At 32.5% G+C, this 27036-nt stretch overlaps 3 protein-coding genes and 1 long non-coding RNA gene across 13 annotated transcripts; 2 read left to right on the top strand and 2 right to left on the bottom strand.

Moving 5' to 3' along the window:
* Positions 1-1132: 1132 nt before the first annotated feature.
* LOC102627305 (uncharacterized) lies at positions 1133-8472 on the bottom strand. 6 transcript variants are annotated; one of them, XR_008050913.1, is made up of 7 exons: positions 8283-8472; positions 6467-6532; positions 2460-2637; positions 2096-2282; positions 1886-1978; positions 1672-1790; positions 1133-1515 (listed from the first exon to the last, which is right to left on the bottom strand). It is a non-coding gene; the product is annotated as an uncharacterized LOC102627305 (long non-coding RNA). The 6 variants fall into 6 exon arrangements; XR_008050916.1 differs by having other exon boundaries at positions 1133-1511; XR_008050911.1 differs by having other exon boundaries at positions 1672-1978.
* Positions 8473-13714: 5242 nt separating this feature from the next.
* LOC107178186 (protein PELPK1) lies at positions 13715-14528 on the top strand. The gene has a single exon (XM_015533059.3). It carries the CDS (start codon positions 13813-13815, stop codon positions 14278-14280), a length of 468 nt encoding a protein of 155 aa, XP_015388545.2. The 5' UTR covers positions 13715-13812; the 3' UTR covers positions 14281-14528.
* A 5223-nt stretch (positions 14529-19751) lies between these two features.
* On the top strand, positions 19752-21515 carry LOC127899304 (protein FAR1-RELATED SEQUENCE 5-like). The gene is made up of 2 exons (XM_052432652.1): positions 19752-20649; positions 20776-21515. The coding sequence occupies exons 1-2, from the start codon at positions 19752-19754 to the stop codon at positions 21513-21515; spliced, it is 1638 nt and encodes a 545-aa protein (XP_052288612.1).
* An 844-nt stretch (positions 21516-22359) lies between these two features.
* On the bottom strand, positions 22360-26248 carry LOC112499228 (uncharacterized). 5 transcript variants are annotated; one of them, XM_052431929.1, is made up of 9 exons: positions 26011-26247; positions 25508-25727; positions 23798-25417; positions 23470-23708; positions 23304-23370; positions 23120-23212; positions 22939-23034; positions 22724-22861; positions 22360-22615 (listed from the first exon to the last, which is right to left on the bottom strand). In XM_052431929.1, exons 4-9 carry the CDS (start codon positions 23523-23525, stop codon positions 22481-22483), a joined length of 585 nt encoding a protein of 194 aa, XP_052287889.1. In that variant the 5' UTR covers positions 23526-23708; positions 23798-25417; positions 25508-25727; positions 26011-26247; the 3' UTR covers positions 22360-22480. The 5 variants fall into 5 exon arrangements, 4 of the variants coding, with proteins under 4 accessions (XP_052287889.1, XP_052287891.1, XP_052287890.1 ...); XM_052431931.1 differs by having other exon boundaries at positions 23120-23170; XM_052431930.1 differs by having other exon boundaries at positions 23470-25417; positions 26011-26248.
* Positions 26249-27036: the final 788 nt, after the last annotated feature.

Here is a 27036-nt window from a genome sequence, read left to right as displayed (position 1 = left end):
ACGGCCATGCGTTCATGCAGGCATGGGTTTGGCTGCCTTGGCCACGAGCGACTAAGGGTTTGGTTGCCTTGGTCACCTGTTGCCATGGTTTGGTTTCCATGGCTGTGCACAACTAAGGGTTTGCTACCTTGGCCATGCATGGCCATGGGTTTGGTTTCCATGGCCAGTGAGGGTTTGGTTGCCTTGGCTATATATGGCCATGGATTTGGTTGCCATGGTTATGTGCGGCAACGAGTTTGGTATCTATTGGGTATAAATGAAAATATTTAAAGTATTTAGGTCCATACTATAAATATTTAAAATATTTATGTGTGTTTCGAAAAACTAAAAAAGATTTAGGCCCATGAAAATTAGCCTACATAGATGTTTGATTTTTTTTGTATTAATTGACTGTAAGAGAATGTACAAATACTATTTCATCCTTTTAGTCGTTAAAAATAATAGCGAGATAATTACTTTTGGGAGATAACTTGATATTTTAAAATTAAAGGATTTAATTTGAAAATTATCACTTCATGAGAGAGTAATTTAAAATTAATCCCAAAATTTTCAAAATTACCTTCAATGAACCTAGAAAATTGGTGAAAATGCATTAATCTAATCCTTATAAACATGCTTAATAATACTAAACCCACCAACAATACCCAGCAGTCAAACAATAACAAAGAAAAATGAATCTTGATCTCAAATTTATTTCACACGACTTTTTGATCCAATTTTAAAAAGACTTTTAAGACATGTTCATATATTCATTCGTGTCATCCTTTTTTAATTGTGTAGCTGCCCTTGTATTCTTTGCACCTTGCTTCAGTTTTTTTGTTGTTTGTTTGATGACTAGTGGTTCTTTTTTTTATACTCTCTCATCATAGAGGAATTGTACATCTAAATTAATTTGGTAGATTTTCTTGGCGAAGGCTTTGAAGTAACTTCAAAATCTAGTTTGTTTGGAGTTTGTTGAGGAGTTAGTTGGGAAATTTTAATAAGAGTGTTCTTTGAATTCATTATACTCTTCACAGATTTTTGAGTAAACTCACCCGATGGGAAACCGACCTATGAAATAATTAAAATATACATGCGTACAATTAGTAGTAACACATGCATATACAAATAGAAATAAATGAAAATAAAATAATGACATTTAATATTCCCTCTACTAACCTTTCTTTTTCCAAGAGCTTCAGGAGATTGTTGATCAATCTCAAATTGAACACCGGTGGAAGGTTTGGGTTTAGGATAGTTAGAACTACCAACTTCAATATTACTGTAGGCATTCAACCTTGCATTCATGTGTTCCAATTGAGCAGACATAAATTGAAAACTCTCTTGATACATCTTTCTTTCTCTTGTCAACTATGTAGTATTAGGAACATGAAAGTACATAGATGTGGTGATGAATTGTCCTACTCCTTGCACCCTGCTTCCATTTGGTTGTTTTTGAAAAGCTTCGCTTAGATGTCATTTGACCCATGTGATTGAAATTTTCCTTGTTCAACTTGACTCTTCAGCTCATTCTACCTACAAAAAAAAAAATTATAAATCTACAAGTTGAATTAAGGAATTAAAGAATCACCAATAACAAATTATCAGAACCTCAAAATTCAAAATAGAAGTAAACTTAATTATACCATAAAAGAATGGAATATATAAGAATTAAATATACAAGTGACTTACTATTTTCTCAGTTATTGGCATCACTTCAGAAGCATATTTGCCATCTCAGTCTACTCGTGCCATTAACCAAGCTTTACTGCGGTCAATCTCTCGCTCAGAAACTCTATTCTTTTTTTTTTCTGTTATAGGTTGACAGAAAACAAAAAGTATTGATTCTATTATATTATATGCATTGGTTGGGTTTTATTGCACAACTATATTATATTGTACATACTTTTCTATACAACACGCCATTATATCCTATGCTACCCAAGCGATGCTTATATATATTTTTTGCTCTTGTTTCTTTTGCTTTCGTACTTTTTTCCTGCACAAATAATAGAATAAAGAACAAAAGGGTTTCAATTAATTATTAGTAACCACTAAGAAATAAATCAAGTAATATTAACAAACAGCACAGGTGAAAATCTTAAGACAACCTTACCAACAAAAAGTTTCTAATCTTCTTTTTTAATACTCGAATATTCAATATGGGGCAACCTTAGTGACTTTATATCATCCTTATATGGTAGTATGAATTCTTTTGCCAGCTCACTTCTAAAGTTTCTTGATGCAACCCCCATCCATTTTAACACTTGGCTTTTGCATTTCAAGCTCAATTTGAATTTTTTCTATAAAGCAATGACAAAGATTAAAACCGAGTTTAAATAAATCCGAAAGTTATTTAAAATCATTAAATATATTACTAAAGAATTAAAAAAATCTGAAAAATGAAGCCATAGAGTTTCCTTCATTTCTAGTGGCACACGCCTCTAATCATCAAGTAAGATTGAAATTGTTTCACGTACGATGACGCCAATATAACTCCTTAGATCGTTTCTTCCCTTTCCAACTAGAACACCATAAGAATTGTACTCAACTAGAGCTTTATTACTAAATTCTTCTTTTTGCAAGCCTTTTTTTTTCTTCTCCTTGGTCTTCCTTCGAGCTCTAGAAGAGTGAACACATCGTTTTGAGCCATATCTCCTATAATGTTGAAAATGACTAAAATGAATAAGTACATCAATTAAATTAAAAAGCCAATACAATAGTAATGGAATATAATAAAATAAATAAATCACTCACTGGAAACTAGCAATAAGAATGCATTTAGTGATTTTCTAAATCAATATCTATTGGAATAACATCACAATCTTTTCTGTCATAAATTCCTTCGTCATCCTTCTCATCCAACTCATATACTAGAAGTATGTTGGATAATTGTGAAAATACATCAATGTCCTCACATGTTTCCCCATTTGACTTATAAGCTTTTTCAGTCACTGAACAAACTATTGATTTACTCTTATCTACCTGGTCTTTTATGTAAAACACTTGTTTTGTATGACAAGCTAGAATAAAGTAATCAGATTTATAACCAATTCAATTTAAATCAACTACAGTGAAACCCAAATCATCAACACTAACCCCCCTATCATCTACCCAATCACGCTTGAAAAATATTTTTTTAATCATCAGATAATCAAGCTGCTACATCTCATCAATGACTCCATAAAAGTCATGTCTCCATAATGAGGACTTTTATCTTTTGAACTTGAAATTTATAGAGTGTTAGCGATAACTCTAACACCACTATTTTGGGTTACACGATTATTGTCCCGGTCCCTTGTTGCAAAATCAAAGCCATTAATTTGGTAGCCAGGGTCTATCACCACACTTGAGTGCGGTTTGTTTGCCAACGACCACACTATTTCCTCGACTAGCACATTATTTGCTCTATCATGTGCTACTTATAATTTAAATTAAAAAGTATAATAATTACTTACATGAAAAAAAATCTTATTAAAGTTAAAGTTTCTACCTTATTGTATTTAGTTAAGCATTAATTCTAACCTTTTTTTGTAACCAAGCGGAAAATGTACGAGTGTGTTCATTTTGCAACCATAGATGTTTTTTTTTTTTTGCCTTATAGGGGTGTGTTGATGCCAAATAATATATATGCTCCCTACAGTAAGACCACATTAATACTTAAAATTATAATAGTAATATTATAATTCAATCTTAATATGTATTGAAAAAAATTGAAGAATAGCTTACTCAATGTATGTTTGGATTTCAGTGGTGTTCATTAGAACGCACTGGTGTACTTGTGCCAATAAAGTATCATCAACCACCTTAATGTTTGCACCTCCCAAAGGCCCTTTGATTGAAAAATCAATTAGACAACCAATAGGTAGTCCAACAATATCACAATTTGAGAGGTACTCAACACAAAATTCAAGTGCTTCTTCAGCAATATAACTTTCTGCAATACAACTCTCAGGGCGGTAGCGATTACAAACGTAATCCTTAAGAGTTTTCATCTCTCTCTCAAAAGGATACATCCATTGAAGATAAACTGGCCCACATAACCTAACTTGTTCAATTAGATGGATTGTTAAACGGATTGTTATGTCAAAAACGCTAGGTAGAAAGTACTATTGTAATAAGCAAAAAGTGATTACAAGTTCCTTTTACAAGTGGTCAAGAGTATTAGGTTCTACTACCTTACAGAACAATGAATTAAAAAAAGAAGCACATCATGATTATGACATTTCTAACATTTATAAGTAAACAATTTCAAAGGACTAATGGTAGCAATTGTTGCATCAAAATATGACGATCATGGGACTTAAGACCTTAAAGCTGACAATCATCCCTTAAAACAAGTTTTTGGACATTAGAAGAATAACCATTAGGAACTTTTACACTTTCCAAGGTTTCAAAAAATTATTTTTTTCTTCTTTACTCAAAGTGTATGAAGCTAGAGGTAAGACTTTGTTATTTTTGTTTATTTCATCAAGAACTAGTTTCTCCCTTATCTGAAGATGCTCAAGGTATTTTCTAGCATTAATCTCATCATTTGTCTTGCCCAGTTGATGAAGTAGTGTGCCATAGATGTTTTCACACACATTTTTAAAAATGTGCATCACATCTAGTTGATGATGAACTAATAAATGCTTCCAATATTCTAAGTTAAAAAAGATTGATCTCTTTTTGTACAATTTTTCAGTTATATTCTCATCATGTTTCCATTTTTTTCCCTTCTTATTTCCAAACTTAGTGTCAATATCTTTCACCATCGTAAAGATTTCCTCACCAGACAAACTTTTAGGAGGCTCATCCCGCTCTTACTTCCCATTAAAAACCTTTTTGAGTTTTCGAAATGGGTGAGTAAGTGGTTAAAATCGACAATGGCCCATATATGACATTTTTTTACTATGTGGGAGCTAACAGGCACAAGGGTCTATCACACAAATTGGGCAAGCATAATAGCCTTTAGTAGTACACCCGAAGAGGTTTCAATATGCTGGGAAGTTACTGATTGTCCACATCAACACGACCCGTAAATTGAAGGTTTCTTTTCTATATGCATCATAAACATCAACACCTACATCCCATAGAATTTTCAAGTCCTCAATCAAAGGTGCTAGGTATACATTTAGATAATTTCCAAGTTGTTTAGGGCTAGATATCAAAAGAGACAACTTCATAAATTTTCTCTTCATACACAAGCATGGAGGAAGATTATATGTTATTAATGTAACGGGCCAACAACTATAAGTAGTGCTAAGTGTACTATATGGCTTAACACCATTAGTGAAGAGAGCCAAATGAAAATTTCTAGGTTCTTGTGCAAATTCTAGCCACTTGTTGTCAATTAGTTGTCAGATTGGGGAGTTTGCTGCGTGGCAAAGCTTGCCATCTCTAATTCTCTTATTAACATGCCATGTTAGGTTTTGAGTTGTTTGTGGTGATTGAAACAATCTTTTGAACCCAGGAACAGGAGGAAATTCTTTTGAACTAGCTTTTTTCTTTGCCACCCAAACGCTCCACAATTTGGGCATTGAGTAAGATCAGCAAATTCATTCCTATACAGAATGCAATCATTTGGACATGTATGCATTTTTTCATACTCTAAGCCTAGCACTTTCATTGTCTTCTTGGCCTCATACAATGACTTAGGTAGATTATTATTATTTGGCAAATATCATCAAGGACTTCTAACAAAGCAGAAAACCCTTTATCAGACTACCCATTGTTTCCTTTCACATTATAAAGTCTCATTAAACCAAATAGCTTTGAATGTTTTGTACCCGAATACAAAGGTTTTTCCGCATCTTCAAGTATATCCTTAAGAGAATGAGGGCCTTTATCACAATGCTCGTAAGCATTTTCAACCATGTCATTTATATCATTGTAAACATGACATCTAAATCTTTGACTATGTGGATGGTCTTGACACTTTGTAAATGTAGAAATGAGATCAGTTTCACCATGCCAAGTACAAGCTCTATATTTTGCGAGAAAACCTTTTTCAAATAAATGATCATTTACTTGTTGAGGAGTGTGAAACTCCATATTACAAAAAAAAAAGTGCAAGGACATCTAATTGACATTCATTTTTCAGCATTCAAAATGGAAAAATCTAAGAAATCAGCAACTCCAGTCTGATACTCTATGGATAATCGATTACAAGTCATCGAAGTTCTATCAATTTCAAATATTTTTACCTGTTCATATATTATATATTATCAGTTTAATTTAATAAAATTGCATGTTTAATTTCAAATGTTTAAAATTATTATCATTATAGCTTTAATAATAAATTCGTAATTTAGGAAAATTATTTACAGCTCCTATAAATTAATGCATTACCATCAAGTACAATAATTTTTCCTATACACTTATATTAATTTGAAAACATTAATAACAACATATTTTTTATTGTGAATATTTCATGGCATGCTTATCTAATGAAAAACTTATAAATTAACAATAACCCATGTTTTTAATTTGAAAAAATTTCACTTACATGTAATCCTGATCAAATCCTAAATCGCTGGAATGTCCTCTAGTTGATCAACAATTGATGCTCCACCTATAAATTGGAGAGACATTTATAAAAAAACTGATACTCCATATACATTTATGGATGAGTCATAGCTACCATTGATGGTGGCAATTTGATTATACATATACATATATATACATGTATATACATATATATGTATGTGTGTGTGTGTGTGTGTATACCTATTTTCAAGTCCTAATTCTCTCAAAATTTAAATTGGATAATGAATTAACAAGATAAATAAAAGTCTTTAAATATCACTCTTCTAGATTGCATACGGCCAATCCACTTAATTAAAATTTATTAAAAGTTTAAAAAAAAATTGTTGTCTCACCTAGCATCTAGGAATTATTCATCTCTTAAAGAAAGATAATATTGCAATACATATCTTGGAAGCTACAACAAATTAACACCCATTAGATACAATTTCTAAAACTGTAATAGCTTCTAATAAATAATTAATATTTCACAATTGGTATGATAATTATAATGTCAATGCCTTATAAGCTACAACCATCCATGCCAAAAATAAATTATTCTGAAATTCCAAGAACGATAAATTAAAGCAAATAGATAAGAACACAAGCCTGGCACAGCCGAGCAAAAATGGACAATGTTGCAAGCAATGTCACATGCTAAGTTATTGATTATTAAAACTCCATATAATTGGATAAAATGTAGGTCCATTTTTTGCGATGTTTTTATATCATATTTCAATTATTTCCCTTTGTCTTTTAGTGCATTTTGATAAAAAATAATTATTTAATTATTATCAACGTGTATGGAGAGCAATTGTGATGATCTAAATACTTGAAAAAGGGCACACAACATGTCCAGAATTGGCTGCAATTTTTTCATTATTATTGCCTAGTTTATTGTCATTAGTCTGTGGCTTAATCCACTCTTGTCAATTATAAGAGGTCCTACAATAAAAGTTGCAAGAAAACAATCAATGCGTTATTTTTTATTTTGTAGTTGTTGTTAGTTTACGTAGGAAGAGGGCTGATATTATCTGCAACGATTGTTATCATTTTATTGATAGGGTTGTAGGGCGACAACAAAAATCTTTCAATGCAAAATTGATACACATTTTTTACACACTATAACAAGTGTGACAACGTACATCTAATCAAAATTTTATATAAGAATTAAAATTTTATTTTTTAATTAGTAGGAAAATTATATGATCACGCTCTTGGGACAACTACATAAAACTAATAAGCATGAATGTTCTTAAGTTTTTAAAAAATAAAAAAATTACAAAAAAATTAGAAATACTAAATCAATTGTACATATCATATTCCTATGGAGGAGAATAATTGGTTAATTAATTAATTAACACTACATTAATAATTAGTTAATTAATTAATTAACACTACATTATAGTAATCAAGAATAAATCTTACACACACATATACATATATATGTGGGCTAATATTTTTTTTTCAGCCCCACTCTAACATCATCATAGGCAAAAGATTGTTTGTATGAAAATCTATAATTTTTAATTCCCTAGGTGATTGCTACATGTGAGTCTTTATGGTCATCATATAGTCAAAGCACATAAAATGGAAAAAAAAACAAAGATAGTCCAGCTTTTGTTTTAGGTGAGGTCAGCACAATTTAAAAACAATAATAAAAGTTGCAACGAAAGAATAAAAAATTCAACACAAGAAATAGATTATAGAAACAATGATAAAAGTTGCAACGAAAGAATAAAAAATTCAACACAAGAAATAGATTATGGAAGGCAATTAAAGGACAGAGGGGCCATTACCGTGAAGAAGAATAGATAAGCTATCCGTGACAGTGGAGATGACAGTAAAAGAGTCCAGATCTTGGTGAAGGGAGATGATGATAGTGGCTAGTCGAAAATAGTGACAACAGTGATGGGAGAGGCTTTGGGAGTGTCGGCAGTGTGGTGGATCTAGGGATTTTGTAAGTTATGTTTGCTATGTTTTAATTCACAATATTACAAATGAAGGGAAAGAGACGTGAGATGGTATTTATGTCTTTTGTTTTTTAATTGTTAACACAATATATGTGTCTTAGTGGTGAAAAAAATATTGCAACGAAATTTTTATATATAATGGTAGTTATTAGTATTTTCGTTTAATAATTTTGTTGGGTTGTATAAACTATGTACTTATTCAACCTGATTAAGCAAATCCAATCAAATGAGACCCCCAATTGATGACCAAATATGTTATCAATCACAAACTCACACAATTTTTTTTTTAAAGAGAGGAAAATTATTAACCATTCCAAAAAGAGTTGGACTATTGGCACCCCTTCATTGATCTTATAAAACCCCTGTGATATTATAATTACATTTAAGGACAAATGTACATAGAATTAATCCCATTTATATTTTCTTTCTCTCTTCAATTTCATCTTGCTTGACAATATAAATTTTTGTAATCATTAAAATAATCTGAATTTAAGAATCAATCTATAAATTTTTTTAATCATTAAAATAATCTAAATTTAAGAAGCAAATTTTTTAAGCCAAAATAATACTCTTGTAATATATGTAGCAACAAAATTAGGATACAACATTGTGAGAAAATATATTAAATAAAATTTTATCTCACTACAAATAATTTTTTAAGGATTCTCAAACTAATTGTTGCACCCAAAATTTATATGTACGATAAAAATTGTATTGGACCCATAAAATATTCAATATTTTATAAGGTTTTTCTTACTTTTTCTTTTAGATCTTTTTTTAGAATTAAATAATAAGGAAAGTTTAAAGAGAGGAATGCAATTATTAAGATTGAAAGAGTGAGAAAATTATTAGAAATTGTAAGATTTATAAATGAAAATAGTGTTTATTTTTAAAAAAGGGTACTTTTGGCATTAAATAGAATATAATTGAAAAAGGGGTTTCAAAAGAATTTTGGAGGGGTGCTAATAGTCTGATTCTTCCAAAAATTACACTGATATAAAAAATACTATAAAAATTTGAATTTATTCAATTTTACACCCTTGCTTATAATGCATGTCAACCTCCACTAAAGAGGCAACATTGTATTCACAAAATGATAAAATAGAATCAAACACAAATTATAATGGTAATTTTATTAGGTTAATTTTAACTTTTTGGTAAATGATTGATACACATTGTAAAGATTAAGTACAAAATTGAACGAGTATGAATTTTTGTTATATTTTTTATAACAAGGTAATCTTTGGGTGAATAACTGATAATTTTTAAACAGAAAAAAAAATCACAAACTAACATAAAATTTAAAAAAACAAAAATTAAAAATGAAATAATAGAATTGAAAATAAAAACATAATTTTTCTAGTTTACCTTTAGTAGCCTACTTTCTCATGAAAGACATGCTAGAACAATTTCAAAATAAATTATATCTTATTGTAACGACATGTTCAATTAACGGTGCCTTATAGAAGAGATATCATTTTATTTCAGAATGCATCCTTTCACGGTGACATTTCATTTGAAATGGTAATAGTTCAATTTGGACCATTGATTAAAGTCAAATCTTGATCCAGTGGCCATGAAGGAAGGGATATCATAAAAAATGACAATCCAAATGGAAGGGTACAATTATATCTACAAACAAGTCTTGTTTAGTCCATAAAATAATTATCATAACAGTCTTTTCTTAGCCCTCTTTCTTAAAACAAATTTCATCATATAATACTTATTTTATGCATCAAATATCCAATATAATCCTTACTGCAGGAACAATATTTTGACTTTTGGCAGGTTGTGACATTCAAGAGTGTTTAGGTTTGCTTTCATTAATTGTATCCTAGAGGCATATTTTCTTAATCTATGTGCATCGCTTAATTGGGGGAACAAATAACGTATTAAGAAAAGCAACATTTGTAACATGCCTTAAAGTACACATTATTTTTCTACAGTTTATCTATTACTATTATTTTCTTTCTACGTATAGAGTTGTAAACACATTTCTTTATAGAACAAAGTTTCACTATTATTACTGCAATTCTCCATATTGGCCATTCCCTAAAAATATATATCCTAACATAACATAAAAATGATCTTTTAAGTCCATGTTTAGTTGGAAGAAACAAGAGAAGAGAAAAGGAATGAAAAGAAGAGAGGACAAAAGAAAATGAGAGGAAAAAATAATCATTCTAAAATTTCATTGTATAGTTTAACATAAAATTCATATATTTTCTTCTTATTTCTTTCCCATCTCCTCATTTCTTTTCTTCCACTCTCCTTTTATTTATTCAAATCAAGCATGGCTCCCACGATGACCTTTTGGAATCTTCCACTAGTCAGCCATTTCTAGATTTGTTGCAACAAACCCAAATGTTTTCAGCCAAAACCAAACATCTTAATAGCCTTTGAGCTATCTTGGCCCACGTGGCAAGCTCGTGCCATTTCTTTTTAATACACCGATATATTACAATTAAAATCTTACTGATATTTATAAAAGGAAAAAGAAAAAAATTTTCAGGGCTACCCTTGATAAATCTAATATGAGACAAGCTCATGCCATTTTGAGTGATCAAAACAGCACACAATGGTATTTGTCGTTTTAGGTCATATTTGGTTTGAAGAAAAGGGAGGAGAGGAAAAGAGTGGAATGGAGAGGAAGGGAGAAGAAAGGAATGAAGAAGAGTAGTGAAATTAGATTTTGTTGTTTGGTTTGATATAAAATTTGATAAGAAAATGAATTATAATTTTTCCCTTTAGACAAATTTATCCTTTACCTTAAATATTAAACTATATATATTTATATATAATAAAATGGTGGTCCGGTTGCCGGTGGAGGAGGTCTGGCGACTTCCGGTGAAGTCCGACGTTGGTCCGGCGACCATCCGGCGAGGTCCGACAGTGGTCCAGCAACCTTCTGGCGAGGTTTGGCGGAGGTCTAGGACCTTCTGGAGAGGTCCGGCGGTGGTCCGACGACTTTCCGGTGGAGGTCCATTTATAATATTAAATCAATAAAATAAAATTATAAATAATAATTATTAATGGCATTAAATAAGTTAAAAAGTTGAAGGGTAATTTTGGAAACTTTAGTTTCTAATATAAGAAGAATTTAAATTCTTCACTACTTAGTGTAGAATTCAAATTCTACATTATGATGGCTATTAAATTCTAATGGATATTAAATTCTAATGGAAATTAAATTCTTATATATTTTGTCAAACCAAACAATGGAAATAAAAAGAGAATTTAAATTACTTTCCTCTCCTACATTCTCTACTCCCAACCAAACACCACCTTAGGATATTTGTTTTGAGTTGTAACAGGTGCAGCGTACATGTATCACTTAACGTACTAACGACCTAATCAGGCATTTTCTGGATGTCGTACGTCTGAATCAACTCTCCAATCGCCATGTTCGTGTATGGTCGGATAATGAGACATAGAGTCTTTAAACAGATTGCAAGATTTCAACTAACATTATCTTCTGCTTCGGAAACGTTAATTTGAGATCACATCATTCAGTCGCACTTCCTAGTACTCGTACATGCTTTAAGTTTATTGTATAATGTTCAATAGAAATTAGAGTGAAGTTATTCGCACCCCTTCTTTATTCCTTAAAACCCTACTTTATTTAAAATTACATTTAAAGACAAATAATAATTAAACACACTTAAGTTTTATTCAATAAATTACTTGCATTCATTATTAACTCGTTTTTTTTTACCTGTCAATTCGTCCTATCGAACCAAAATAAATTGCATAAATTCATAATAATATATTGTTCTTTTCCTATTTCTAATTAATTAAATATTATTTTACATAAAATTCCTTTCAAATTATAATTTAAAATAAGCAAAGGTCATCTGCACCATTAAGGTTTGAGAAAATAGTCACAAAGATCCTCAAGTTTTCAATAAGGGGCACCAAAACCCTCTTTTGCTATAATACCCTTTGATTCTATAAATCCAAAAAATTGACCACAAAATTTTATAATAAATGGAAATATGGCATTAAAATAAATGTAATAATACATACATTTTAAAATAATTTTGATATTTAAAAATATTTTTATATTTTGCAATCTATTAGACCTAATTTATTATATTAAATTAATTTTAATAATAAATAGAAAAATAATATTTAAATTAATATATTAAAATCAAAATAATTTTGAATATTATAAAAAATAATTGTATTATTATTAATAGGGAGATATTTTATTAATTTTAAAATCTATTTAACCCAAAGATTTATTTAAAATCTCTATAATAAATACAAATATATTGTTAAGATAAACGCAATAATTTAAAATTTAATATTATTTTAAATATTAAAAATAATTTAATATTATTAGTCTACTAGATAGAATATATTATTTATATTTAATTTTGTTAATTAAAAAACTTCAAAGTTAACTTTCTCATTACTGAATTCAAAGGGTATTATTGTTAAAAAATGATTTTGATGTCCCTTTTGAAAACTTGGGGGTCGTTACGACCGTTTTTCCAAATATTTGGGTTGTAGGTGTCATTTTCCCTTTAAAATATGTATAGTTTAAGTCAATAAATGACATTAAAAAATTCATCATCAATAAAACTGTTTAATTTTGTGTGTAGAGTGAAAATAAGATTGTCAAAGAAAAGAAATAACAAAATACTAATTGAGTTTTATTAATTAAAAAAATTAAAAACTAGATGAAGTATTTACAAGAAAAAAGGAAAATTTTTGGAATAGAATAAAAACAAATGATAATCGGGTTAGCTTGCACTCAATCTTGTTTGGTTATACGTGAAGTATTGCATGCATGTCAGGCTAGAGAGAGTGCTTGCTTAATTAATAACCATAACAAGAAAACATGCACAAAGAATTTGGAATATATTAGTTGCATGTTTAACTGTTGAACAATAAAATGATATATTACTGTCCAAAAATAATAAAACAAATAATAATATATTATTCTTCTTAAAAATGTACGTATCCGTCCCTTAGAGTATGGCTTTGAATATAAATTCTAAAAGTCTGAGAAAAAAAAAAAGAAAAAAATCTAGGCAAGAAAGTCACAAAATATAACCATGCGTATCTACAAAGTGGTTGGCAAGAAACTTTTCATCATGTTTATTCATGCAAGTAATGCAGGTGAGAAGTTGAACTAATTAACAGGATTGAATTTTTTTTTTTTTTTTTTTTTTTGCTTCATTCTCTTTGTCATACCAAACCTTAACTGAAAAACACCTTTTCTCCACTTCTCACATATCGATAAAAGGCCATTCACATGAAAACCCATGCAGTCATGCACAAAAGCACGTGCATTAGTTCTTTCAATTGATTGATATAATAACCCTATTGCGCATCCTCATCTCAAACTATGGCTTATAAATCTTTTCCATCTTTTTTCTTAACACTTCTACTTATTACTTTCTCGTTAATGTGCAACAATATTAATGCAGTAGGTGCTAGACTTCTCCTCGAGACAGCGTTGCCAGAGATACCTAAGCCCGAATTGCCTAAGTTTGAATTACCACCATTGTTGAAACCTGAATTGCCTAAAGTTGAATTGCCACCACTATCAAAACCCGAGTTACCCGAGATTCCAAAACCTGAGCTCCCAAAAGCCCCTGAATTGCCTGAAATTCCAGAACCTAAGTTACCAAAGAAACTTGAAGTGCCAGAAATTCCACAACCTGAGCTACCAGAGTTTCCAGAACCTGAGTTACCAGAACTACCTGAATTTCCAGAGATTCCAAAGCCTGAGCTGCCAAATCTTCCTGAACTGCCTTTTTCCCCTCATCTTCCGGAAATTGCTAAGCCAACTCATTCAACTTCTAATCCGTAAATTACCATGCTGCGTCATATTGTTTCATCGTCGTTGGATTTCATGTGTCGTGAACTTTCATAAAGTACGTTTGGCATTATACTGGAAGATTAATTATATACGCATTGTGCTTGTGATATTTTCACTTTAATTTTTCTTTATTTTTTTACTGGCTGATTCACGTGTATTTTACGCAGTGTTCCTTGTCTTCTCTCTTGTATTATATACAATTATATGTGTTTCAATTAATATTTCTTAATAATTCATGATGCTCTATGTTATCTACCTAATTTGGTTAGTTTTACATTTGCTTTTTTACTTTTTCATTTACAGCCTCATCTCAAACTCTCAAGAACTATAGCTTCAATTATATCATACAATTTGCCCTTGGCACAATAATTGACACGATTGATGGATTGATTGTTAAGGATATATTATTTCATCAAATATTAATTTTAAAAGTTATATTTACCGAGCCCTATCAATTGTCATTTCACAACGAATGAGACTGATTAAAAGCAGCGGCACCATAATACTAAAAGAATCCTCAACTCAAAAACTATTCTCAACATATCTGCATATTTAAAATCTTGCTCATCTTTGATGAAACGGAAACGTTATAGGTTGAAAGATAAATGAAATAAATGTTTCTGAATAATGAAGTTTACTAAATAGATTTGAATTAGCAAAACTAGGGTTTTAGACCTCCTTTATATAGTAACCTTAAATATCCCGAATTTATCAAATTTGGAAAATTTAAAATATTATTTATTATAAAATTTTACTAGTTTAAATAAGAAAAACAAAACAAAAAGCACCTAAATCCAAAATCTAGAGAAAAAGATAAAAATCCTAAAAGAAACAGGAAAAACAGGAAAATATCTTAAAACTAAAAAATGACTAGGAAAGAAGTGAAATTTTTAGTTCAACCATTGGGCAGAACAGCACAAATGGTTCTGGGTTTGGTTCTTCTTGTTGCAAGCTTTGAAATTGTATGTTACACTTCTAAAACGGACACCTATACCTCAAGTTATGACCTCCAAAAACTACCCTACTCATTCCATGCAAACAACATACATCAATCTTGATCAATTGCTTCACGATTGAGAGGGACATCGCAAATTGATTTTATGAGAGATATGGAGGTTAATTTTATTGCTAATTCGCTACCTTGAAGTCTTTGAATTCAAGTTCGAGTCCTTGCAATGAGCTGTCAACAAAATTGTTAAAAATATATGAAAGTTCATTTCAAGAAAAACATAAATTAACCAACCACATTTTTAGGGAGTAACTATCAAACCTACATGTGTGGTGGTCTATGCAGAAAGGGTGTCGGATAATGTGAAACATGGCCATATGGATAGTGTGAGGTTTGGTATGGAAGATTCTGTTTTGGTTTCTAATAGATGACAGGCAGCAGTTCATGGATGGTTTAAGCATAATAGATGCGTCTGTGGATATTGAGTTTGGGAAGGTTAGCTACGTCGCTATAGTACATAATCATGGTGGATTCGTTAGGGCGACAGGGGTGATTTTGGTACCAATTCAATGACCTCGATATTGTTGAGGCAGAAGCTCTATGTTTTGGTCTCTGGCTAGCAAACGAGATTAGTTCATCTCTATTAATTATCGAGTCAAATTCATTACTAGTGGTTCGGTTGGTGACAAATAGTAGAGTACCCATACTAAACTATTTTTTATAAGTTTTAAGGAATAATATCTAGTATCTACTTGTGTTGAAGTAGGATTTTACCATATACTTTGAACTTGCAGCTAGACAGTAGATGCTTCAGCAAAAATTACTCTTTAACTGCTGTAATTTTTTTATATAGGTGAAAGATTTTTCACAACATTTAACTTGTTTCCTCTGAATTTTTTTTTAATAGAAATACTGAGAAGTTCATTTTAAAAAAAAAGTAATTAAATCAAATAATTAATAAATATTGGAGTTGGACTCATAACGATAAAGGGAAATGTGGCAGTTTGATGACTTTCCGTGCAGTGTGGGACTCATTTAGAAAGAAGGGCATTTGGGTTCGGCATTGTAGCCGGCACCGTGCCGGGCTCTCAAAAAGAGTGCCCGGCTGCCTTTGGCAGCCAAAGACTTGGTGCAACCGGTTTGTTAACCGGTTGCACCTTTTTAAAAATATATATATATGAAAAATTAAATAGAAAAATAGAAAAATTAAATAAAATGTCAAAAAATAGTATTTTATAATATAATTAATAGCAAAAGATAAAGAAATTGAATGATATAATACAATATAATATAATTAAATAAAATGTGAAAAAATAAATAAATAAAAAATTAAAAAAATAGTATTTCATGTTTAACGTCAGTTGTTGCACATCCGACGTCCTGGTTGTATGTTTGACGTTAGCTATTGCATGTCTTGAATAAGTTATATATTTGGCGTGAAGTGTTGTAAGTTTCATGTTTAACGTCAGTTGTTGCATGTCCGGTGTCGGGATTGCATGTTTGACAGTAGTTATTACATGTGTTGAATAAAACCAAAATAACGAATATTCTCGAATATTCTCGGTCGTTTCATGTTTGACGTCAACGTTGTAAATTTTACGTGATCAGTTATATATTTGGCATGAAGTGTTGCAAGTTTCATGTTTAACGTCAATTGTTGCATGTCCGACGTCGGGATTGCATGTTTGACATTAGTTGTTGCATGTTTTGGATAAAGCCAAAATAAAGAATATTCTCGAATATTCTTGGCCGTTCATGTTTGACGTCAATGTTGCAAATTTTACATGATCAGTTGTATATTTCGCTTGAAGTATTACAAGTTTCATGTTTAACGTCTGTTATTGCATGTCCGACGTCGAGATTGGATGTTTGACGTTAGTTGTTGCATGTTTTGGATAAAGCCAAAATAACGAATATTCTCAGCCGTTTCGTGTTTGACATCAACGTTGTAAATTTTACGTTATAAGTTGTATATTTGGCGTGACGTGTTGCAAGTTTCATGTTTAACGTTAGTTATTACATTTCCGACGTCGCGATTGCATGTTTGACGTTAGTTGTTGCATGTTTTGGATAAAGCCAAAATAAAGAATATTCTCAAATATTCTTGGTTGTTTCATGTTTGAAGTCAACGTTGCAAATTTTACGTGATCAGTTGTATATTTGGTGTAAAGTGTTGTAAGTTTCATGTTTAACATTTGTTGTTACATGTCCGACGTCGGGATTGCATGTTTGACGTTAATTGTTGCATGTTTTGGATAAAGCCAAAATAAAGAATATTTTTGAATATTCTCGGCCATTTCATGTTTGACGTCAACGTTGCAAATTTTACGTAATCAGTTATATATTTGGAATGAAGTGTTGCAAGTTTTATGTTTAATGTCAGTTTTTGCATTTCTGACGTCGCGATTGCATGTTTGACGGTAGTTGTTACATGTTTTGGATAAAGCAAAAATAAAGAATAGTTTTGAATATTCTCGGCCGTTTCATGTTTGACGTCAACGTTGCATACATTATAAGTTGTATATTTGGCGTGAAGTGTTGTAAGTTTCATGTTTAACATCAATTGTTGCATTTCTGACGTTGCGATTGCATGTTTGACGTTAGTTGTTGCATGTTTTGGAAAAAAGCCAAAATAAAGAATATTCTCGAATATTCTCGGTTGTTTCATGTTTGACGTCAACGTTGAAAATTTTACGTGATCAGTTGTATATTTGGCGTGAAGTGTTGCAAATTTCATTTTTAACGTCAGTTATTGCATTTCTGACGTCGCGATTGCATGTTTGACGTTAGTTATTGCATGTTTTGGATAAAGCCAAAATAACTAATATTCTCATATATTCTCGGCCGTTTCATGTTTGACGTCAACGTTGTAAACTTTACGTGATAAGTTGTATATTTCGCGTGAAATATTGTAAGTTTCATGTTTAACGTTTTTTGTTGCATGTCGGCCGCCCTGGTTTCATGTTTAACGTTTATTAAAATACAAGTTGTGCAACCCAATAGGGGGGTGAATTGGTATTTTAAAACTTATCCTAACAAATATCCAATTTAAAGCCTTAGTAAATTTGAAAGCAATCAATTTAATAAAAACACAATAAGGGAAAAGAAAAACAAACACACGAATTTTTTGTGATAAGCGGCTTACCATTTATGAAATCCGGTAAGAATGGATAGGGAATACATTTAAGAGGAAGAAATCTAGAGAGAGAAAATTTCAGTTCAAACCCTAGATTTGATTTCGGATCTAGTGATGTTGAGGTTGAAACTAGATTTGAAAGATAATTTTGGACACAAGAATGGATGGGGAATAAGTTTTACGAATCGATTGGAATCGAAAACGAGTGGAATTGAAGGATTTTGGCGGGAGATAGAGAGAGGAAAAAATCAATTTTTAGAGAGAGAGTGGTTTCTGGATTGCCGAAAGAATAAGGAAGAAGAAGAAATAATTGGTGTATCGCGAAACCGGCTAACCGATTTCCGCTAACCGGTTAGCCGGTTAGCATTCAAAACCACATTGGACGCAACCGGCTAACTGATTTTCGCTAACCAGTTAGCCGGTTAGCGTCCAAAGAGGGAAGCTCGAAACCGACAAACTGATTGTCACTAACCGGTCAGCCGGTTGAGTGTAGTTTGATTCTGGACGCTAATCGACTAACCGGTTAGCGGAAACTAGTTAGCCGGTTGCATCCAGAATCACATTCTGCTCGAAACCGACTTACCGGTTTAATTATCCGATTGTCCGGATAGTTCCCAGAAATTTTGAAAATGGATTCGGCTTTCCGGTTATTATTACCGGTGGACCGGATCTCGTCCAAAGATATTTCGTTATCACGTTAGTCATTTAAAATTAGCACGTTTGGTTGGTTAGGTTTGCAATAAATATGATGCAAACAAAACTCACCTTCCCTCCATTAATAAGGGATTATTCTAAGGCTAAAGTCCAAGACTTCTTCACAAAAAACACACTCACTCTAAATGCTATGTTCTAAAATCTTGTTGAACATCTCTGGAACAGGGTTTTTCCACTTTTCATGAGTTAAGTTTCTCTCCAACAAAGGTATGTGCTGTAATAGAAGTAGTAGATTTGTGAGCTCATAGAAGGTTTCATATTTATTATTATATTAAATTATTAAGATAAAGGTTGTGACTTATGTTATTAACAAAATTTTGGTTGAACATGGGTTAAATATGAGCAGCCCACATAATAATAGCAACCTAGGAATATTCATTGCTCCAAAGGTTGGTCTACAGGCATCAGACGTTCTTGGTAGTCATTTCGACTCAGTAGTGGATGCAAAACAATGGTATAACAATTATGCCCAAATGATTGGTTTTGGTTTTAGGAAAGATGATATGCAGCGCGGAAAAAAGTCTAGAAGAATCACAATTCGGCGTTGGGTTTGTCATTTCAAAGGGCTAAGAGATGAAAGACAATCTCAAAACTGCAGTAGGGTGTGAGAACCACGACCTATAACACGAACCGGGTGTCGGGCCTCATTTTGAGTGAATTACGATGAATCAGTTGGTAAATACATCGTCAAAGAATTCAGGCCTGAGCACAACCATCCTTTGGCTTCTGATAATAAAGTTTATCTCATTCGTTCACATCGAAAAGGTTACTGATGCAGAGCTTGCGCAAGCAAAGGCATTAAGGCATGTTGGTGTGAAGACTTGCCAATTCATAGATTACATGGCTAATCAGGTAGAGGGGCCTCAAAACCTAAGGTTCACACGCAAAGACATGCAAAACACGCTAGATGCTTCCACTCGTGCCGTGGTTGCAGATTTTGACTCAGACACAACTATAACATACTTTGCGGCAAAATCTGAACATGACCCTAGACTCTGCTTTGAGTATACACTAAATGATGAAAATAGACTACGAAATTTGTTTTGGGCTGATTGTGTAGCTCGTTATAACTGTCAGTGTTTTGGTGATGCACCGTATAAGACTAATGCATATCATAAACCCCTCGTTACACTTGTAGGAACAAACTATTACTTCAGAACAACGATTTTTGGTTTTGCTTTACTCGCAGATGAGACAATTGACTCATACACGTGGCTGCTGCAAACTTTCCTCTCCACTATGGGCAACCGAAAGCCCGTGTCTGTAATTACTGATGGTGACAAGGCAATGTCGAAGGCAATAAAGACAATGTTTACCAGGTGCATCCATCGTCTTTGTTGTTGGCATCTCGAGCACAATGCACAAGCTAATTTGAAGAACAAAGACTTTACGATAAAATTTCATGATTTGATGTTGACACCTATGATGGTAACTGAATTTGAAACCCAATGGTCAGCTGTAGTGGCTGAATTCGCACTTAAACATCATGCATGGGTACAGAAAATGTATTCGAAGCGGTGCGACTGGGCGGAAACTTATCTTAGAGGAACATTCTTTGCTGGTATGCGAAGCACTCAATGATATGAAAGTATAAATACATATCTTAGCCGATTTGTCCAACATAAACTAAAATTGTATGAGTTTATGCGACAAATCAATCATGCTCTCTGCAATATTCGTGCCATAGAAACATCCAATGAGTTCAAAACAAAATACAATGCTCCTGTCTTAAGAATGCACTTAAATAGCCTGGAGAAACATGCTGCACAATTGTTCCCATTAAGGGTTTTTTTGAAGGTTAGAGATGAGATGCAGCGAGAAGGCGCGGTTATCGAAGTAAAAACTGTCAAAGCTGTCAATGCTACTTTGTACACAGTCACTGAATTTGGGACACCAGCAATATGGTGGAATGTCATCCACAATCTACAAGAAAACCACATACAATGCTCTTGTCAAATGATGGAGTCTGTTGGGCTTCCTTGTAGGCATATGTTTCATGTCTTGAAAGTGGAACAAATTGAAAAGATTCCTGACAATATGGTTCTTCGTAGATGGACAAAAAAAGTCAAGGAGCACAATACTTGCAGGACTACAAAACCAGAAGTTGACACCAATGTTTTAGAGATGGCTAGATTTAGTGCATTGTCTGCCGCTTACAATAAAATGTGCTACAATGCAGCAAAAAAGGTTAAAGCCTACGAAAATACGTTGGTGGAAATCAATCGGCTAACATTAACTTATGAACAACAATCTGAACGCGACGGTCTCCCAAATAAAAAAGTGTGGATGGGAATAAAAGTTCGTAATCCTGCAGTTGTAAAGACAAAAGGCGCTATGTCTAAAGCGAAATGTGTAGAAGAAAGCGCTAGAAAAAGTGAAAAATGTCGTCGGTTGGGCATACAGCACGAACTTGTCCTATTCAAATGAATGATAGCACCCAACTAAGGTATGTCCCAAGTTCTTTATCATATGTTTAATGTTTACAATAATTAACTTAATTATTGCATTATTGGACATTTCATTGCAAATAACTTTCATGGTATTGATTTTAGTGTCGATGGAAACAGTTTTACCACATTCGATTCATCAAGCACCTAGAATCCTGGAGCCTTTGCTGGTGTCAATCCAACATTGTTAGCTCATGCAAGCAATCAATTTTCTAATGTTTTTTATTGGTGACCTCATTAAACAGTGCCATTATAGTGAGTTAATATGTATAACCATTTGAATTTCACTATCATGTACCAACATGACAACCAGTTCAGTATCAAATGATGAGATATGAACACTATTAACATGCATATGTTCATTATAGTTAAATAATGTCTCGACCGAGAATACATAACCATGTCATAAATTTAAAGATAATTCTCAATCAAAATTCATTTTACAACCATCGTAATCAAAAAGACAAAAAAAGTCACGTTATGACCTCCCAACACGTTTCAAACAACTTCCAACAAAAAATAGTATGCAATCACTTGCATAATCATTCCCTAGTGTGGTTCGATATCTAGGCGCGTTCTCGTGTTAACTTTCTTCTTCTTACAAATGTTGCCGCTTTGTTGGTGAGATGGCTTTTGCACTTGAGAGGATACAGGGTTCACTATTGCAACGTGATTTGCAAACTAAGCATTGCTTAGTTCCAGTAATTTATCTCGATTTTCATTCAATGCAGAATTAATTAGTTGAATTGCTAGCCTACGCCGTGCATTCTCATATGTGTACTGGTCAATTTGAAAGGAAAATAATATTACTTTCATATAATTAGTAGCTTTCATATAATTATGGAGTTACAAAAATTTTGAGTTCAACCATTGAACAAGTTTGGCATAGTCGTACCAAAGTTAACGATTTATTCGGAATAAATTCTAGGATGTCCATATAGTTTATCACATAAACCCCACAATTATATCCATTCCTTTGCTTTGGAACTCCAATGCCCCGGTTGATTGGAAAGTCTTGAACTTAAAGTGTTGCATGTTGCTTGGTAATTGAGGCTGCAGAATCCAATCCAAGGAATGTAGCTGTCGACAATGTCGAAAACCAGACAATATTATGGATGTAAATATAACACAATATACATAACTGATAATGTTAAATAGATCACTAAAAAAAGAACATGATTAAGATACAATGTGCATGGTTTGATCGTGTCGTCTTCTATTACTGCGGGAATCTGGAAGAGGATCCCATATTTCTGCACTTGTATTTCTGACATTCACGATCAGTAAGTACCAATGAGATGATTCATCGTTTATTGGCACATAAATCTGACATTTCAATTGTCAATGTCATACACCAAGCACACTAGTATAAACTAAAATAAGTAAAATGTTAGGAAACTAACCTTTTGACACCTATGCACATGTTGCATATAATTCTTTCCATATCTAGCTGCCCTTGCAAAAAAATCCACCTCATCTCTGACCATTAGAACTTCTTGCTACACATAATAAAGACAACGTTGCATAAGGAAGTTTTCAATAAAGAAACCAAAACACAATGCAAAAAGTACCAGCAAGACTCACAGAATATCTTGTTGGTAAATACCAATTCATTGCCACATCTTTCTCCACCACCTGTTGAATGAGGGTGAGGTGATACACTTTCATATAAATTACCTAAAAGTGATTATATTGATTGAGATATATAATAACATATAATAAAGGACAAACATATAATGTGACATCACCAAATGTTGAAACCTAATACCTCTCCACATAGATAAGCCTCAGGTAAAAGAGTCAATAAAGAATGCCGATTAAGAATTTCCCTGTAACTGGAAACAATGATTTCACTAAAGAGAAAACATTCATTTTTTAGTCGTATAGCATAACATCCACATACAGAAAACTAATTTCAGTCTTCTAAATTTTACCTTCCGTCAGCCTCTTTGTTAAAAGCATATTGAATAAGCTTCAATTCTTCCAGCATAACTGGATCATCGACTTGAAATGAACCAGCTTTATACTTGGGATTTGTTCCCCTCGACACTTGATCGTACGGTGAAAGTTGATATTGACCTGGCCTACAATTCCTACTTGGTCGCGTTGGCAGGACACTGACACTAGTAGATATTTGAGGTTCTTACCTAAGTTCAATTGGTTCGTCTATATCCTTTATAAAAAATAAATTTATATGTAAGTTACTTCATAAGTGAGTTATCATCGAAACAATTTTTAGAAAACGACGTTATAAAACTGTACCTCATCTCGGAGATTAGGTGGTGGAATAGGGACATAACCTGCGACAAAGTGAGTAGGATCTTTGTGAAATTCACCGATTCCTTCTCTTGTTCCAATCCAGCCCATTATTTTACCGAGGCTCAGGTTCAATCTGCGATCCACATAATCCTCATCGTTATCTATTGCCATTTTGTTTTTTCCATCAGTGGTTAGCTCGATTTTTCCGACTGGACATGTGGGTTCTACTATTTTCAAGCTCGGTGATGGCAGGGATGGATCAGATGGTTGTTTTGATGGTGCACCAACCGGAGACTTGGATCTCAATTCCTCCAAAGACTTCTCAACCATTTCCATTTTCACATGGAATGAATCTATTTTGTGTTCAATTCTCTGGACACACTGTGTTAGCACCCTAAAAGCTTCCTCTATATTAATAGTGCTCGTCCCAGCATCTTCGGTTTGTTCAAAATGAGGGAAATTTCTTTCGAGCTGCAGAAAATTTGATTCATGCATTGGAACCTAAAATAAATATGCACAACAATCATACATAATGACAATCAAAATATATTCAATTTACCGTAAACAAAATTAAATGCATGTGTGAACAAGACAAAAAATAAAACAAACATCAGTACTTGTCATGTCCCCAAACTTTTTCCGCCAATTCAATAAGCGTTAAATCTCTTCCTTGGTCCATACACTAACAGGGCATACTGTTCTGTCCATGGAGCACCGATCATACAAAATAGCACTAAAGTAAAACAATTGTTCATTCAAAAACCAATGACTACGTCATTTTATTTTTCATATTTGGCATTAATTATGGCATCTAAGATTTCTTAAATATACCTCTAAAAACACAACACAACCACTAACTTCACTTTATGATCTTTATACTTCGTTATACCCTCCCATAGAAAGTTGAAGCATCGTGTAGCCTTTTTCCTGATTAACTGCACATCTTTTAGGGCATGCAGATACATCGGATTGATGTAGCTGGCACTTGTGGGACACAATACAGTTCCTAGAAGAAACAAACAAAACATAATCTTAAAGTCATCATCACTACTCTCACTAGCTATCAATCTTTCACTAACTGCGGCTATTTCAACTCTTCTTCCACCCGTTCTATACTTGGCATGCAATTCAATTATATCACCCGCTTCGTCTTAGATGTATATGGGTTCCCCTCCATTTTTTATCCCCATTACAATGCTGAAGGTTGTAGGGTTTAAACAAAACTCTCTCCCATGTAAAACTATACAATGCCTCTTTGTATCATAGTGTTGGACAAGTGTTTCACAGAAGTCTTGTCTCAAGCGACCACATCGTAATTGTAGCATGCTTCCAAACCCAATTTCTCTAATTGCAGCTTGTTGGTCAGACGACATTGTGGAAATGACCTTAGTGAATGCGCTGACACAACAACGAGATAAATTATATTGGCTATGCTTATCCTCAATTTTTTGTTCTTCATCTGTTTTTTTTAAGCTCCTTTCACCAATGTTTGAACTTGGGTCCTCATGCATCGTACCAAATCAACACTTCTCCTCATTCGTTAATTTCTTCCATTTTTTAACAATTGTCGCCTTACAAACTTTTTTTATCCATTCTTGCCTGACCTTTTCTGCTTCATGCTTACTGTACACAACATTTTAGTTCAGCTAATTACGTCAACAAAATTGATAGTTATAATAAGAACTTTATTTAAAGCAATGATTTTATACTTACAAAAAGTGTATCCATGCTCTCTGACCAAGTCCTCCCCTTCTAGCTTCTGTGTACTCTATTTTATAACTATATGCTATGGTTCAAATCTTAAAATAGACCACACATAAATGTAGTATCAAGGCCGGACCCAGAATAATGGGTAAGCTCTTACCAAATTATTAAGCGCCCATCTTTAGTATTCCTAGCAAAGAGTGTAGAGCTCAAAACAAGCAAACAACACCTAAAACCAAACAAGAAAAATTTAGGGTACCTATAGAAAAATAACACTTAAAAACCAAACCTCAAAAAATCAACCAAAAAATAGAAAAAAAAAATAAATTGTTTTGAGGGTTTTCTTGCCAATTTCATGCTTCCAAGCCATTAATCATCTCTTCAACATCAATTTTTCATCATCTAAATATCTTTTCTCACTCAAAATTACCAAACTTCTAATTGTTTCAAATCTCTAATTATTTCACACAACATTTACAATACATCACAAAAACCACAAAGGTCAAAATTACCTCCTCACTTTGCCGTTAACTTGAAAATGAAAAAGAAAGAGAGGAAACTGTGTTCAACTTCAACACCTCAGGATGACAGTGACCGCTTGATGGATTCCACTTGTTATTTGCTTTGAACGAGATGGAGTCTTCGATCTTGCGTGATTACTAAACAAATCGAAGAGAGAAATTTGTGATTTCAAAGAGAGGTGCCAGAGATTGGGAATGGCGTGGGTGAAACCGTGAAAGAGCAAAGTTTACTTTTGCAACCTTTGGGAACCGGTTTAACAGGTTAACCATTTTTCTCTTTTTTAATTTCTTTTCAATCTCAGCCGTTGAATTCATTTTACTTGAATCCAATGACTGCATTTACAAGCCGGCATAATGCCGGGCATTGAGGCCCGTCATTGTAGCTTTAGCCCATTTAGTATCATTTTGCACTCATGATTTTTCGTTTTAAAAAACAGGAAGAAAAAAGGTTGGGTAAGAGCTACTTAGTGTAGCATTTTTGTTTTGTTTTGAGAACAAGCACAACTTCGTCCTTTAACTTCATGAAAGAAAATATAAAGACATAAAATTTATGTTTTATGTTTATAGTACTTAGTAAACAAGTCCAGCATTTACATTTTAACATATTAGCAATAATTAAATACAAAATTTAACGAGTCTATCACCTTAATCTGGATGCATTTGTCTTTGTTTTAATTTTTTTTTTAAATTTCACCTAATCATCTTGTTTTACATCTTTTGTTACTTTATATGAGCAAATTTATTTTTACTATTTTAATTTTTGTTTATTTGTTTTATATAAGAAAAAAAGATGCACAAATACCTTTTGAAAAATAATACTAACCATTTTTTTGTTTCCCACTTTTAGGAAGGAATAAGAAATGAAAACTATTTATTCGGAATAGATTTCATACACTACTAAAAACCAATGATATTAAGTTTTTTGCTTTTTCTATATTTGAAAAACAAAAAAGGCTAGTTTCAAAATGGTAAATAGTGGCCAAATCGGTCCAAAAGTCAAAACATACAATAGCTTAA

This window comes from Citrus sinensis, chromosome 8 (genome assembly GCF_022201045.2).
Source record: "Citrus sinensis cultivar Valencia sweet orange chromosome 8, DVS_A1.0, whole genome shotgun sequence".
NCBI lineage: Eukaryota > Viridiplantae > Streptophyta > Magnoliopsida > Sapindales > Rutaceae > Citrus > Citrus sinensis.
The sequence above is the reverse complement of the archived record's forward strand: the minus strand, read 5'-3'. Positions and strand labels throughout refer to the sequence as shown.

Coding starts and splice junctions, on each gene's coding strand:
- LOC112499228 (XM_052431930.1), bottom strand. CDS start 23,525: ATGCTGGAAGAATTGAAGCTTATTCAATATGCTTTTAACAAAGAGGCT. Junction 23,371..23,469: donor AACAAAGAGGCTGACGGAAG/GTAAAATTTAGA, acceptor CATTGTTTCCAG/TTACAGGGAAATTCTTAATC. Junction 23,035..23,119: donor ATTTACCAACAAGATATTCT/GTGAGTCTTGCT, acceptor TATTATGTGTAG/CAAGAAGTTCTAATGGTCAG.
- LOC107178186 (XM_015533059.3), top strand. CDS start 13,813: ATGGCTTATAAATCTTTTCCATCTTTTTTCTTAACACTTCTACTTATT.
- LOC127899304 (XM_052432652.1), top strand. CDS start 19,752: ATGAATCAGTTGGTAAATACATCGTCAAAGAATTCAGGCCTGAGCACA. Junction 20,650..20,775: donor TAGAGGAACATTCTTTGCTG/GTATGCGAAGCA, acceptor TTCGTGCCATAG/AAACATCCAATGAGTTCAAA.